Source organism: Hemibagrus wyckioides, linkage group LG29 (assembly GCF_019097595.1).
Source record: "Hemibagrus wyckioides isolate EC202008001 linkage group LG29, SWU_Hwy_1.0, whole genome shotgun sequence".
In the NCBI taxonomy this organism is placed as follows: domain Eukaryota; kingdom Metazoa; phylum Chordata; class Actinopteri; order Siluriformes; family Bagridae; genus Hemibagrus; species Hemibagrus wyckioides.
Genome location: NC_080738.1, coordinates 20262698 through 20282697, shown reverse-complemented (window position 1 = coordinate 20282697; position 20000 = coordinate 20262698). Strand labels below are relative to the sequence as shown.

Here is a 20000-nt window from a genome sequence, read left to right as displayed (position 1 = left end):
GAAAAGGTTTCTCAGTGGTTCTGTAAGCAGTTCATTTTCTCTAATATAACAGATTCTAGGTTTAACCTGTTCTGAACTAAACAGAACACAGGTTCTATAAACATGGGTTCAACAAGAACCCGGAGGATATTTAGGAACCCTTATCAAAAATTCAACATGTTTTCATCTCCCAGAGGATTCTTTAAGTAGAAATGGATCCGTAAATCATTCAAACACCCCTTAGAGTGCCCTCACATATACTCTAATCATACTCTCACAATAAAAGGTCAAATCTAGAACCCAGAATGGTTCTTCTGTGGGGTTCTTCTTGGGAAATGCTACACCTCAGAAATGAGAAAGGTTTCCAGGTAAAATACTTTTATGAATATAAGAACCCTTATCTCTGTAAAGACTCCTTAAATAACCACGTGGAGGGCATTATGTACTGATGTCTAGTTTTTAATTGTTTGATTTTCTCTGACTGTTACCATGGTTACTGTGATTTTGGACAACATTAACATGTCATTTTTTATAGAAAACTAATGAAGCCGGGAGTGTAGTGAGTTTCCCTCAGGAAAGTGTCAGATATGAGATTTGTTTTATTCAGAGAACCCAATGCGGTGCTTTAGAAGGAGACTGAAGGAGAAGATCAGAAGATCTCGGAGATGTTTCATGCTTTTTCTCTTTAAAGGGTTTTGAGTATTTAAATAAAAGAACCTGAATGAAGTCAGAGAGACAGCAGTCATGAACTCTTAGCTCAGAGATGGTGGAGAACCTCGGTGCTGCAGTGTCGCAGCATATTACTGTTAAAATCAGGCTCTGGAACAGGACCATGAGCACTGCACGGGTTCCAATGGATGCAGATCCTCACGATGGATCAGCAAGCTGCAGTTCCTCTCCTCTTTATCTTTTATAGTAAAGGCAGAAATCTTCAGCAACAACTTTATGTATTACTTTTAGAATTTCCCAAAAATGAAGAGTGAGTTTTGTTGGATTTCAAACTAAATTCTGAAAGGAGATCAGGGATCAGGCTCTTCATCTTTACAGCATTAGAAACATCTTCTTCTCTGGGAATTAACTCTATAACCACTGAACATTTTATAACCGCTTCATCTCTAACACTAACATTCCTCATCAATTCAATTCAATTTATTTTGTATAGCGCCTTTTACAATGAACATTGTCTCAAAGCAGCTTTACAAAAGAAGAAAAACAGAAAGGGGAGGGGAAAAATTTAAATAAAAAATAACTAAATAACTCAAAATAAGAATAAAATTATTAAATTTAATTATTAAAGTATTTTATCCCTATTTTATCATCACAATTAACATCCACTGTGTTCATATGAATTAAACCTAAATCAAAAGAATAATGTGCAACACAAATGGGCTTAATAATAATAATAATAATAATAATAATAATAATAATAATAATAATAATGTGTTTATGTCGTAAAACTCGATTTGAGTTTGGAGAGTTAACATTTTCAGTGTTGATTTCACACAAAGAGCCTGGTGGACACATTGCACGCATGGCCAGGCAGAGGGAGACTGCAGAGTTCAGGGTTGCCAGAATCATCTCAGTGAACCTTTTCACATAAAGGAATCTTATTTTCTACCCCAAACTCTAAATATTTAAATATATCCTAAACCCTTACACTTGAATGTTTCTCTTTAATAAATGACTGAATGAAGGAGTGAAAGATATGAGCCAGCAAACAGAGTAGATATGTGGAAGTGATTAGATAATCCAATCTGGCAACCCAGAGTGTGCTGACATGTCAGTACCCAGGCCCAGTGTCCAGGCTCCCACTGTCCCTCACACATCCTGCAGCACTGCAGCTCAACACTTAAACACTGCACACACACACTGCACACACACACACTGTACACACACACACACTGCACACACACTGCACACACACACACACTGCACACACACACACACTGTACACACACACTGCACACACACACTGCACACACACTGCACACACACTGCACACACACACTGCACACACACACACTGCACACACACTGCACCCACACACACTGTACACACACACTGGACACACACACATTGCACACACTGCACACACACTGCACACACACACTGCACACACACACACTGCACACACACTGCACACACACACACTGCACACACACTGCACACACACACACACTGCACACACTGCACACACTCACTGCACACACACTGCAGCTCAACACTTAAACACTGCACACACACACACTGCACACACACATTGCACACACACACACACTGCACACACACACACACTGCACACACACACACACTGCACACACACTGCACACACACTGCACACACACTGCATACACACACACTGCACACACACACACACTGCACACACACTGCACACACACACACACTACACACACTGCATACACACACACTGCACGCACACTGCACACACACACTGCACACACACACTGCAGCTCAACACTTAAACACTGCACACACACACACTGCATGCACACACACTGCACACACACACTGCATGCACACACACTGCACGCACACACACTGCACACACACTGCACACACACACACTGCACACACACACACACTGCACACACACACTGCACACACACACTGCACACACACACACACTGCACACACACACACACTGCACGCACACTGCACACACACACTGCACACACACACTGCAGCTCAACACTTAAGCACTGCACACACACACTGCACACACACACACTGCACACACACACACTGCACACACACACTGCACACACACACTGCACACACACACACACTGCACACACACACACACTGCACGCACACTGCACACACACACTGCACACACACACTGCAGCTCAACACTTAAGCACTGCACACACACACTGCACACACACACTGCACGCACACACACTGCACACACACTGCACACACACACTGCACACACACACACTGCACACACACTGCACACACACACACTGCACACACACACACACTGCACACACACACACTGCACACACACACACACTGCACACACACTGCACACACACACTGCACACACACACACACTGCACACACACACACTGCACACACACACACACTGCACACACACTGCACACACACACACACTGCACACACTGCACACACTCACTGCACACACACACTGCAGCTCAACACTTAAACACTGCACACACACACACTGCACACACACACATTGCACACACACACACACTGCACACACACACACACTGCACACACACACACACTGCACACACACTGCACACACACTGCACACACACTGCATACACACACACTGCACACACACACACACACACTGCACACACACTGCACACACACACACACTACACACACTGCACACACACACACTGCACGCACACTGCACACACACACTGCACACACACACTGCAGCTCAACACTTAAACACTGCACACACACACACTGCACACACACACTGCAGCTCAACACTTAAGCACTGCACACACACACTGCATGCACACACACTGCACACACACACTGCATGCACACACACTGCACGCACACACACTGCACACACACTGCACACACACACACTGCACACACACTGCACACACACACACACTGCACACACACACTGCACACACACACTGCACACACACACACACTGCACACACACACACACTGCACGCACACTGCACACACACACTGCACACACACACTGCAGCTCAACACTTAAGCACTGCACACACACACTGCACGCACACACACTGCACACACACTGCACACACACACTGCACACACACACACTGCACACACACTGCACACACACACACTGCACACACACACACACTGCACACACACACACACTGCACACACACACACACTGCACACACACACTGCACACACACACTGCAGCTCAACACTTAAGCACTGCACACACACACTGCATGCACACACACTGTACACACACTGCACACACACACTGCACACACACACTGCACGCACACACACTGTACACACACTGCACACACACACTGCACGCACACACACTGTACACACACTGCACACACACACTGCACGCACACACACTGCAGCTCAACACTTAAACACTGCACACACACACTGCAGCTCAACACTTAAACACTGCACACACACTGCACGCACACACACTGCACACACACACTGCACACACACACACTGCACACACACACTGCACACACACACTGCACACACACACATTGCACACACACTGCACACACACACTGCACACACACACACTGCACAAACACACACACTGCACACACACACACTGCACACACACACTGCACACACACACTGCACACACACACATTGCACACACACTGCACACACACACTGCACACACACACACTGCACAAACACACACACTGCACACACACACACTGCACACACACACTGCACACACACACACTGCACACACACACTGCACACACACACATTGCACACACACTGCACACACACACACACTGCACACACACACACTGCACAAACACACACACTGCACACACACACACACTGCACACACACACTGCACACACACACTGCACACACACACATTGCACACACACACACTGCACACACACACTGCACACACACACACTGCACAAACACACACACTGCACACACACACACTGCACACACACACTGCACACACACACACTGCACACACACACTGCACACACACACTGCACACACACACACACTGCACACACACTGCACACACACACACTGCACGCACACTGCACACACACACTGTACACACACACTGCAGCTCAACACTTAAACACTGCACACACACACTGCACACACACACTGCACACACACACTGCACACACACACTGCAGCTCAACACTTAAACACTGCACACACACTGCACGCACACACACTGCACACACACACTGCAGCTCAACACTTAAACACTGCACACACACTGCACGCACACACACTGCACACACACACTGCAGCTCAACACTTAAACACTGCACACACACTGCACGCACACACACTGCACACACACACTGCAGCTCAACACTTAAACACTGCACACACACTGCACGCACACACACTGCACACACACACTGCACACACACTGCAGCTCAACACTTAAACACTGCACACACACTGCACACACACACTGCGCACGCACACACTGCATGCACACACACACACTGCAGCTAAACACAAACACTGCACACACACTGCACACACACACACTGCAGCTCAACACTTGCACACACACACTGCACACACACACACTGCACACACACACTGCAGCTCAACACTTAAGCACTGCACACACACTGCACACACACACACTGCAGCTCAACACACACACTGCACACACACTGCAGCTCAACACTTACACACTGCACACACACTGCACATACATACTGTACACACACTGCATTCACACACACTGCAGCTCAACACTTACACACCACACACACACACTGCACACACACTGCAGCTCAACACTTAAACACTGCACACACACTGCACACACACACTGCATTCACACACACTGTACACACACTGCATTCACACACACTGCAGCTCAACACTTACACACCACACACACACACTGCACACACACTGCAGCTCAACACTTAAACACTGTACACACACTGCATTCACACACACTGCAGCTTAACACTTAAACACTGCACACACACACTGCATTCACACACATTGCACACACACACTGTACACACTGCATTCACACACACTGCAGCTTAACACTTACACACTGCACACACACACTGCAGCTCAACACTTACACACTGCACACACACACTGCACACACTGCAGCTCAACACTTACACACTGCACACACACACTGTACACACACTGCACACACACACTGCATTCACACACACTGTACACACACTGCACACACACACTGCATTCACACACACTGCATTCACACACACTGCAGCTTAACACACACTGCATTCACACACACTGCAGCTCAACACTTACACACTGCACACACACTGTACTTACACACTGCACACACACTCAACACACAACTGCACTTGCAAACTGCACACACACTGTATTTACACACTGCACACACACTGCAGCTCAACACTACACTGCAGCTCACACTGAACACACAACTACACACACACTGTACTTATACACTGCACACACTGCATTTCAGCACTTCACACTATGAACACACACACTGCAACTCAACACTACACTGCACACACACTCCACTTACTCACTGCACACACACTCCACTTACACACTGCAGCTCAAACAAACAAACTGCAGCTTTCTCTCTCTCACACACACACACACACACACACACACACACACACACACTAAAAACCTGGATAAACATCTGAATGCTGAATGATTTGGTCACTTTTTATTTTAATCTCAGTTCCTCTGTAAATCCTCAGCCTTCTACCACTGCCTTCATTTCTCTAGAATGCTTTTTGAAGGTTGTTGACGTTATTATGACATTAATAACACACTAATAACACTGGAAATAATCACAATGCTCTGGTAATAACCTGCTCACCCGAGTGTGTGGATCAGGAGAGCTGAAGAGTCCCTCCGTTTCTTCATCACTGTCCCGGCTCTGACATGGTCAAGTTCACACCGCGGCAGTCCCCAAAAATCCCTCAGCTCCAAATAAACAACAACAACAAACAGCAGCAGCCGCAGTGCACTGAGAGAGGACTGATATAATGATGGAGTGATGGAGTGTCCACGGCTCGGTCCGGTTCTCTCCTCTCCTGTGCTGTCGGTTCTGTTGATGTGATTCTTGTTGATGTGATTCTGCGGAAGCGGCGATGAACGAGAACCGTACCGGATAACGGTGTGACGTCATGTTAGCCCCGCCCACCGAGCTGACCGCTTACTGCAGTCCCTGTAGAATAAACTGGGCACCGGAGCGCGTTTCATAAGAAGGATGCCAGATTGGGAAAGAATCCTCTTCCCGAGAATGCGCTATATAACCTTACACACACACACACTCTCTCTCTCTCTGTACACACTGGTGTGCTGCTGAGGTCTGTAGCTTTAGTGTGTATCTTTCAGCTGTGTGTGTGGTTTATATCTTCAAAACTACATCACAGTTCTAATGAAAATAAAATCATTTTAAAGATATAAAACATTTCGCCCTAAAGGTTCCACCTCAGCCACAGGGAAGAACTGTAGTGTGTAGTGTATAAAATATATTATAATACACTTCAGTTTAAATTGAATTTATCACTTTAGAACTCAGAATCTGTCATTTCTTATTTCTCTGATTTTTGACATCATGCGGTTTTTATTTATTTATTTTTATTTGTATTAATCAGTAAATGAAATGACCGTGACGTCACTGGGATAAATATCTTTAATCTGGAGTACACCACAGGATGAAAAGAAATTCAAACCAAAACACACACACACACACACACACACACAAATAATGAACAAAGCCAAATCTGTCAGGAAGCACGTCAAATTTCACAAGAAGATTTTTACAATAAAAACCAGCTTCAAAAAATCTGATCATATTTACACTCCTCCTCCTCCTCCTCCTCTCTTTCTCTCTCACTCTCTGTCTCTCTCTCTCTCTCTCTCTCTGTATTTTACTGATTTATATGTCAGTGTAAAGGTATTAAAGTATTGGTTAAAATAAAATAAAGCTGCTATCAGATGTGATGGGACGCTCGTGTGCAGGTCATGTGATGGTTCTGGTTCTGGTTTAGTGATCTGGGATTTAATCAGAAATAAAAGAGTTCTGATGTCAGTGTGAATGATTTGTATTGAACACAGAAGTGTTCTGATGCAGTGAGTTGTTTTATTTTTATTAAACGGTTCAGATTTGAACAATATCCTGATAAAGGTTTTAGTTATAAAATGATAGTGTTGTAATTAATTGTTAGTAATAATGTTGAATTATAGAAATGATTTCATACATCAGAATCTAGAGTAATTATTTTTATAATATTTTTATATTTTCTTTTATTATGTATTTATATTTTTTAACTCATTGTTAGCGCTGCTGCAGACTTCATGTGGTTGAAGATCATCCACTAACGTATCTGCTGAGGTTTTGAGAGCATTGTTGAAGCTCTGACTGTAGAGGAGATGTGATGTGATCTCCTGCTGTGGGTTTAGTGTTTACAGGTCATCAGACTCGGGAATCTCCAACGGCTCCACAGGGATTGTGGGTAAGATGAGAGGAACTCCGTCGGAGATCCAGCCTTGAGCCGTGCGGTTGAAGGTGGGTCGCTTGGCCGCGGGGTCCTGCAGCTCCGGGTACCTCGGTGGGTTCAGGTCCAGCTCAGCAACTTTAAAGGTGATTCCTCGAGGAGCTTTCTCAAATCCTCCATACGGCGTGGCCACCCTGATCAAAAAAAAAAAAAACATTCAGGTTTTAAACTCAACACCTTCCTGACATAAATGGACTCTTTCCTGTCCATTACAGTCTGATCAGTTTATTCCTGATATATATCTAATTATAATGTTAAGAGCTGAGATGTTTTGGTCATTTTGAATTTGTCCAGAATTAAGAGTCTGGACACAGAGTGAACTGTGAGATAATCACTGAGAAACTTCCTCATTAAGCTAATGATGATCTATGCATACAGCACAGAAAAATGTGTTTACATTTCTATTTACTTCCTACTGAATTTATTTAATTATATTAATTATATTTAATATGTAATAAAATATTTGTGTTATTTTTATTATTTTATTATTATTATAAGTAATTATTTAATATCAATCGGAATACTTTAATTTGATTGGAATGAAAAATGTAATAAATTAAGTTAATTCATTTAATTAAAAAGTTTTAATTATTTTGGATTAATTTATTTAATTGATCTAAACTCATGCTGAATTGAGGAAACACACCGAGTGTCCATGAGAGGGAGCTAAAGCACAAAAATACACACACCTCTCAGTATACTACACACTTCAGTCTAATCAAAGTCTCTCTCTCTGTATGTGTGTGTGTGTGTGTGTGTGTGTTCAAATATAATTTGATTTCTCAGTACTCATTAATATATATACTCGACTCTTTCTCCTCTCACTGAATTAAACAGGACTCAGTGAGACAGTGGGCAAGACGTTTGTGTAGTAGAAGCAGAGGAGAAGGTGGAACCTGTTAAAGCTCTTGTAGTCAGGCATCTCAGCTCTGGGTTCTGGAGCAGGCATGTGGAGCTTCAGCGTGTCAGCCAGAGCCGGATCGTTTATGATGGCCTCCTCCCAGGGGGAGTGGTAAGATTTGGGCAGAGCCGTAGCATTGAACCTCTCTGGAGGAAGATCCTTAAGTGGACCTCCATAACCTGGAACACAGAACCTACCTGAAATCAAAACTCACACACACCTTTACATCCTCACACACACCTTTACACCCTCACACACACCTTTACATCCTCACACACACCTTTAGATTCTCACACACACGTTTACATCCTGACACACACCTTCACATCTTCACACACACCCTCACACACACCTTTACACCCTCACACACATCCTCACACACACCTTCACATCTTCACACACATCCTCACACACACCTTCACATCCTCACACACACCCTCACACACACCTTCACATCTTCACACACACCCTCACACACACCTTTACATCCTCACACACACCTTTACATCCTCACACACACCTTTACATCCTCACACACACCTTCACATCCTCACACACACCCTCGCACACACCTTTACATCCTCACACACACCTTTACATCCTCACACACACCTTCACATCCTCACACACACCCTCACACACACCTTCACATCCTCACACACACCCTCACACACACCTTTACATCCTCACACACACCTTCACATCCTCACACACACCCTCACACACACCTTTACATCCTCACACACACCCTCACACACACCTTTACATCCTCACACACACCTTTACATCCTCACACACACCCTCACACACACCTTTACATCCTCACACACACCTTTACATTCTCACACACACCTTTACATCCTCACACACACCCTCACACACACCTTTACATCCTCACACACACCTTTACATTCTCACACACACCTTTACATCCTCACACACACCTTCACATCTTCACACACACCCTCACACACACCTTTACACCCTCACACACACCTTTACATCCTCACACACACCTTCACATCTTCACACACACCCTCACACACACCTTTACATCCTCACACACACCTTTACATCCTCACACACACCTTCACATCCTCACACACACCCTCGCACACACCTTTACATCCTCACACACACCTTTACATCCTCACACACACCTTCACATCCTCACACACACCCTCACACACACCTTCACATCCTCACACACACCCTCACACACACCTTTACATCCTCACACACACCCTCACACACACCTTTACATCCTCACACACACCTTCACATCCTCACACACACCTTTACATCCTCACACACACCCTCACACACACCTTTACATCCTCACACACACCTTTACATTCTCACACACACCTTTACATCCTCACACACACCTTCACATCTTCACACACACCCTCACACACACCTTTACACCCTCACACACACCTTTACATCCTCACACACATCCTCACACACCTTTACATCCTCACACACACCCTCACACACACATTTACATCCTCACACACACCTTCACATCCTCACAAACACCCTCACACACACCTTTACACCCTCACACACACGTTTACATCCTCACACACACTCTCACACACCTTTACATCCTCACACACACACTCACACACACCTTTAAATCCTCACACACACCTTTACATCCTCACACACACGTTTACATCCTCACACACACCCTCAAACACACCTTTACATCCTCACACACACCCTCACACACACCTTTACATCCTCACACACACCCTCACACAAACCTTTACATCCTAACACACACCCTCACACACACCTTTACATCCTCACACACACCTTTACATTCTCACACACACCTTTACATCCTCACACACACCTTTACAACCTCACACACACCCTCACACACACATTTACATCCTCACACACACCTTTACATCCTCACACACACCCTCACACACCTTTACACCCTCACACACACCTTTACACCCTCACACATACCTTTACATCCTCACACACACCTTTACATCCTCACACACACCCTCACACACACTTTTACATCCTCACACACACCTTTACATCCTCACACACACCGTCACACACACCTTTACATCCTCACACACACCTTTACATCCTCACACACACCCTCACACACACCTTTACATCCTCACACACACCTTTACATCCTCACACACACCCTCAAACACACCTTTACACCCTCACACACACCTTTACATCCTCACACACACCCTCACACACACCTTTACATCCTCACACACACCTTTACATCCTCACACACACCTTCACACACACCTTTACACCCTAACACACACCCTCACACACACCTTTACATCCTCACACACACCCTCACACACACCTTTACATCCTCACACACACCTTTACATCCTCACACACACCCTCACACACACGTTTACACCCTCACACACACCTTTACATCCTCACACACACCTTTACATCCTCACACACACCTTTACATCCTCACACACACCCTCACACACACCTTTACATCCTCACACACACCCTCACACACACCTTCACATCCTCACACACACCCTCACACACACCTTTACATCCTCACACACACCCTCACACACACCTTTACATCCTCACACACACCCTCACACACGCCTTTACATCCTCACACACACCTTTACACCCTCACACACACCTTTACATCCTCACACACACCCTCACACACACCTTTACACCCTAACACACACCCTCACACACACCTTTACATCCTCACACACACCCTCACACACACCTTTACATCCTCACACACACCTTTACATTCTCACACACACCTTTACATCCTCACACACACCTTTACATCCTCACACACACCTTCACATCTTCACACACACCCTCACACACACCTTTACACCCTCACACACACCTTTACATCCTCACACACACCTTCACATCCTCACACACACCCTCACACACACCTTTATATCCTCACACACACCTTTACATACTCACACACATCTTCACACACACCCTCACACACACCTTTATATCCTCACACACACCTTTACATACTCACACACATCCTCACACACACATTTACATCCTCATACACACCCTCACACACACCTTTACATCCTCACACACACCCTCACACAGACCTTCACATCCTCACACACACCTTTACATCCTCACACACACCCTCACACATACCTTTACATCCTCACACACACCTTTACATCCTCACACACACCCTCACACACACCTTTACATCCTCACACACACCTTTACATCCTCACACACACCCTCACACACACCTTTACATCCTCACACACACCTTTACATCCTCACACACACCCTCACACACACCTTTACATCCTCACACACACCTTTACATCCTCACACACACCCTCAAACACACCTTTACACCCTCACACACACCTTTACATCCTCACACACACCTTTACATCCTCACACACACCCTCACACACATGTTTACACCCTCACACACACCTTTACATCCTCACACACACCTTTACATCCTCACACACACCCTCACACACACCTTTACATCCTCACACACACCTTTACATCCTCACACACACCTTTACATCCTCACACACACCCTCACACACACCTTTACATCCTCACACACACCCTCACACACACCTTCACATCCTCACACACACCCTCACACACACCTTTACATCCTCACACACACCTTTACATCCTCACACACACCCTCACACACACCTTTACACCCTAACACATACCCTCACACACACCTTTACATCCTCACACACACCCTCACACGCACCTTTACATCCTCACACACACCCTCACACACACCTTTACATCCTCACACACACCCTCACACGCACCTTTACATCCTCACACACACCCTCACACACACCTTTACATCCTCACACACACCCTCACACACGCCCTTACATCCTCACACACACCTTTACACCCTCACACACACCTTTACATCCTCACACACACCCTCACACACACCTTTACACCCTAACACACACCCTCACACACACCTTTACATCCTCACACACACCTTTACATCCTCACACACACTCTCACACACCTTAACATCCTCACACACACCCTCACACACACCTTTACATCCTCACACACACCTTTACATCCTCACACACACCCTCACACACACCTTTACATCCTCACACACACCTTTACATCCTCACACACACCCTCACACACACATTTACATCCTCACACACACCTTTACAACCTCACACATACCTTTACATCCTCACACACACCTTTACATCCTCACACACACCCTCACACACACCTTTACATCCTCACACACACCTTTACATCCTCACACACACTCTCACACACCTTAACATCCTCACACACACCCTCACACACACCTTTACATCCTCACACACACCTTTACATCCTCACACACACCCTCACACACACCTTTACATCCTCACACACACCTTTACATCCTCACACACACCCTCACACACACCTTTACATCCTCACACACACCTTTACATCCTCACACACACCCTCACACACACCTTTACATCCTCACACACACCTTTACATTCTCACACACACCTTCACATCTTCACACACACCCTCACACACACCTTTACACCCTCACACACACCTTTACATCCTCACACACATCCTCACACACCTTTACATCCTCACACACACCCTCACACACACATTTACATCCTCACACACACCTTCACATCCTCACAAACACCCTCACACACACCTTTACACCCTCACACACACGTTTACATCCTCACACACACTCTCACACACCTTTACATCCTCACACACACACTCACACACACCTTTACATCCTCACACACACCTTTACATCCTCACACACACGTTTACATCCTCACACACACCCTCAAACACACCTTTACATCCTCACACACACCCTCACACACACCTTTACATCCTCACACACACCCTCACACAAACCTTTACATCCTAACACACACCCTCACACACACCTTTACATCCTCACACACACCTTTACATTCTCACACACACCTTTACATCCTCACACACACCTTTACAACCTCACACACACCCTCACACACACATTTACATCCTCACACACACCTTCACATCCTCACACACACCTTTACATCCTCACACACACCTTTACATCCTCACACACACCCTCACACACCTTTACACCCTCACACACACCTTTACACCCTCACACATACCTTTACATCCTCACACACACCTTTACATCCTCACACACACCCTCACACACACCTTTAAATCCTCACACACACCTTTACATCCTCACACACACCGTCCCACACACCTTTACATCCTCACACACACCTTTACATCCTCACACACACCCTCACACACACCTTTACATCCTCACACACACCTTTACATCCTCACACACACCCTCAAACACACCTTTACACCCTCACACACACCTTTACATCCTCACACACACCCTCACACACACCTTTACATCCTCACACACACCTTTACATCCTCACACACACCCTCACACACACCTTTACACCCTAACAAACACCCTCACACACACCTTTACATCCTCACACACACCTTTACATCCTCACACACACCCTCACACACACGTTTACACCCTCACACACACCTTTACATCCTCACACACACCCTCACACACACCTTTACATCCTCACACACACCCTCACACACACCTTCACATCCTCACACACACCCTCACACACACCTTTACATCCTCACACACACCTTTACATCCTCACACACACCCTCACACACACCTTTACATCCTCACACACACCCTCACACACACCTTTACATCCTCACACACACCCTCACACACGCCTTTACATCCTCACACACACCTTTACACCCTCACACACACCTTTACATCCTCACACACACCCTCACACACACCTTTACACCCTAACACACACCCTCACACACACCTTTACATCCTCACACACACCCTCACACACACCTTTACATCCTCACACACACCTTTACATTCTCACACACACCTTTACATCCTCACACACACCTTTACATCCTCACACACACCTTCACATCTTCACACACACCCTCACACACACCTTTACACCCTCACACACACCTTTACATCCTCACACACACCTTCACATCCTCACACACACCCTCACACACACCTTTACATCCTCACACACACCCTCACACACACCTTTATATCCTCACACACACCTTTACATACTCACACACATCTTCACACACACCCTCACACACACCTTTATATCCTCACACACACCTTTACATACTCACACACATCCTCACACACAACTTTACATCCTAATACACACCCTCACACACACCTTTACATCCTCACACACACCCTCACACAGACCTTCACATCTTCACACACACCTTTACATTCTCACACACACCTTTACATCCTCACACACATCTTCACACACACCCTCACACACACCTTTATATCCTCAAACACACCTTTACATCCTCACACACATCCTCACACACACCTTTACATCCTCACACACACCCTCAAATACACCTTTACATCCTCACTCACACCTTCACATCCTCACAAACACCCTCACACACACCTTTACACCCTCACACACACCTTTACATCCTCACACACACCTTCACATCCTCACACACACTCTCACACACCTTAACATCCTCACACACACCCTCACACACACCTTTACATCCTCACACACACCTTTACATCCTCACACACACCCTCACACACACCTTTACATCCTCACACACACCTTCACATCCTCACACACACCCTCACACACACATTTACATCCTCACACACACCTTTACAACCTCACACACACCCTCACACACACCTTTACATCCTCACACACACCTTTACATCCTCACACACACCCTCACACACACCTTTACATCCTCACACACACCCTCACACACACCTTTACATCCTCACACACACCCTCACACACACCTTTACATCCTCACACACACCTTTACATCCTCACACACACCTTTACATCCTCACACACACCCTCACACACATGTTTACACCCTCACACACACCTTTACATCCTCACACACATCCTTTACACCCTCACACATACCTTTACATCCTCACACACACCTTTACATCCTCACACACACCCTCACACACACCTTTACATCCTCACACACACCCTCACACACACCTTTACATCCTCACACACACCTTTACATCCTCACACACACCCTCACACACACCTTTACATCCTCACACACACCTTTACATCCTCACACACACCCTCAAACACACCTTTACACCCTCACACACACCTTTACATCCTCACACACACCTTTACATCCTCACACACACCCTCACACACATGTTTACACCCTCACACACACCTTTACATCCTCACACACACCTTTACATCCTCACACACACGTTTACACCCTCACACACACCTTTACATCCTCACACACACCTTTACATCCTCACACACACCTTTACATCCTCACACACACCCTCACACACACCTTTACATCCTCACACACACCCTCACACACACCTTCACATCCTCACACACACCCTCACACACACCTTTACATCCTCACACACACCTTTACATCCTCACACACACCCTCACACACACCTTTACACCCTAACACATACCCTCACACACACCTTTACATCCTCACACACACCCTCACACACACCTTTACATCCTCACACACACCCTCACACACACCTTTACATCCTCACACACACCCTCACACGCACCTTTACATCCTCACACACACCCTCACACACACCTTTACATCCTCACACACACCCTCACACACGCCTTTACACCCTCACACACACCTTTACATCCTCACACACACCCTCACACACACCTTTACACCCTAACACACACCCTCACACACACCTTTACATCCTCACACACACCTTTACATCCTCACACACACCCTCACACACACCTTTACATTCTCACACACACCTTTACATCCTCACACACATCTTCACACACACCCTCACACACACCTTTATATCCTGAAACACACCTTTACATCCTCACACACATCCTCACACACACCTTTACATCCTCACACACACCCTCAAATACACCTTTACATCCTCACACACACCTTCACATCCTCACAAACACCCTCACACACACCTTTACACCCTCACACACACCTTTACATCCTCACACACACCTTCACATCCTCACACACACTCTCACACACCTTAACATCCTCACACACACCCTCACACACACCTTTACATCCTCACACACACCCTCACACACACCTTTACATCCTCACACACACCCTCACACACGCCTTTACATCCTCACACACACCTTTACACCCTCACACACACCTATACATCCTCACACACACCCTCACACACACCTTTACACCCTAACACACACCCTCACACACACCTTTACATCCTCACACACACCTTTACATCCTCACACACACCCTCACACACACCTTTACATCCTCACACACACCTTTACATCCTCACACACACCTTTACTTCCTCACACACACCTTTACATTCTCACACACACCTTTACATCCTCACACACACCTTCACATCTTCACACACACCCTCACACACACCTTTACACCCTCACACACACCTTTACATCCTCACACACACCTTCACATCCTCACACACACCCTCACACACACCTTTACATCCTCACACACACCCTCACACACACCTTTACATCCTCACACACACCTTTACATTCTCACACACACCTTTACATCCTCACACACATCTTCACACACACCCTCACACACACCTTTATATCCTCACACACACCTTTACATCCTCACACACATCCTCACACACACCTTTACATCCTCATACACACCCTCACACACACCTTTACATCCTCACACACACCCTCACACAGACCTTTACATCCTCACACACACCTTTACATTCTCACACACACCTTTACATCCTCACACACATCTTCACACACACCCTCACACACACCTTTATATCCTCAAACACACCTTTACATCCTCACACACATCCTCACACACACCTTTACATCCTCACACACACCCTCAAATACACCTTTACATCCTCACACACACCTTCACATCCTCACAAACACCCTCACACACACCTTTCCACCCTCACACACACCTTTACATCCTCACACACACCTTCACATCCTCACACACACTCTCACACACCTTTACATCCTCACACACACCCTCACACACACCTTTACATCCTCACACACACCTTTACATTCTCACACACACCTTTACATCCTCACACACATCTTCACACACACCCTCACACACACCTTTACATCCTCACACACACCTTTACATTCTCACACACACACCTTTACATCCTCACACACACCTTTACATCCTCACACACACCTTTAAATTCTCACACACACCTTTACATCCTCACACACACCTTCACATCTTCACACACACCCTCACACACACCTTTACACCATCACACAGACCTTTACATCCTCACACACACCTTCACATCCTCACACACACCCTCACACACACCTTTACATCCTCACACACACCCTCACACACACCTTTACATCCTCACACACACCTTTACATTCTCACACACACCTTTACATCCTCACACACATCTTCACACACACCCTCACACACACCTTTATATTCTCACACACACCTTTACATCCTCACACACATCCTCACACACACCTTTACATCCTCATACACACCCTCACACACACCTTTACATCCTCACACACACCCTCACACAGACCTTTACATCCTCACACACATCCTTTACATCCTCACACATACCTTTACATCCTCACACACACCTTTACATCCTCACACACACCCTCACACACACCTTTACATCCTCACACACACCCTCACACACACCTTTACATCCTCACACACACCCTCACACACACCTTTACATCCTCACATACACCTTTACATCCTCACACACACCCTCACACACACCCTCACACACACCTTTACATCCTCACACACACCCTCACACACACCTTTACATCCTCACACACACCTTTACATCCTCACACACACCCTCACACACACCTTTACATCCTCACACACACCCTCACACACACCCTCACACACACCTTTACATCCTCACACACACCCTCACACACACCTTTACATCCTCACACACACCTTTACATCCTCACACACACCCTCACACACACCTTTATATCTTCACACACACCCTCACACACACCTTTACATCCTCACACACACCTTTACATCCTCACACACACCCTCACACACACCTTTACATCCTCACACACACCTTTACATCCTCACACACACCCTCACACACACCTTTACATCTTCACACACACCCTCACACACACCTTTTCATCCTCACACACACCTTTACATCCTCACACACACCTTTACATCCTCACAGACACCCTCACACACACCTTTACATCCTCACACACCTTCACACACATCCTCACACACACCTTCACATCCTCACACACACCTTTACACACATCCTCACACACACCTTCACATCCTCACACACCTTCACACACATCCTCACACACACCTTCACATCCTCACACACACCTTTACACACATCCTCACACACACCTTCACATCCTCACACACACCTTTACATCCGCACACACACCTTTACACACATCCTCACACACACCTTTACATCCGCACACACACCTTTACATCCTCACACACACCTTTACACACATCCTCACACACACCTTCACATCCTCACACACACCTTTACATCTTCACACACACCTTTACATCCGCACACACACCTTTACACACATCCTCACACACACCTTTACATCCTCACACAC

The 20000-nt window shown here is 46.1% G+C and overlaps 2 protein-coding genes across 5 annotated transcripts in view; both read right to left on the bottom strand.

The window, feature by feature from the left end:
- The window catches only part of usp53b (ubiquitin specific peptidase 53b), a 28149-nt gene extending 21273 nt beyond the window's left edge, over positions 1-6876 (bottom strand). For all 3 annotated transcript variants that reach the window (XM_058384371.1, XM_058384372.1, XM_058384373.1), the window contains exon 1: positions 6557-6876. The gene's annotated coding sequence lies outside the window, so the exon portion shown is untranslated. The remainder of the gene's footprint in view (positions 1-6556) is intronic.
- A 519-nt stretch (positions 6877-7395) lies between these two features.
- Positions 7396-20000, bottom strand: part of myoz2b (myozenin 2b) — a 20299-nt gene continuing 7694 nt past the window's right edge. For both annotated transcript variants that reach the window (XM_058384419.1, XM_058384420.1), the window contains exons 5-6: positions 9140-9323; positions 7396-8377 (exon numbers count right to left, since the gene is read on the bottom strand). In XM_058384419.1, the coding sequence (XP_058240402.1) occupies positions 8152-8377; positions 9140-9323 (410 nt within the window). In that variant the 3' untranslated portion in view covers positions 7396-8151. The remainder of the gene's footprint in view (positions 8378-9139; positions 9324-20000) is intronic.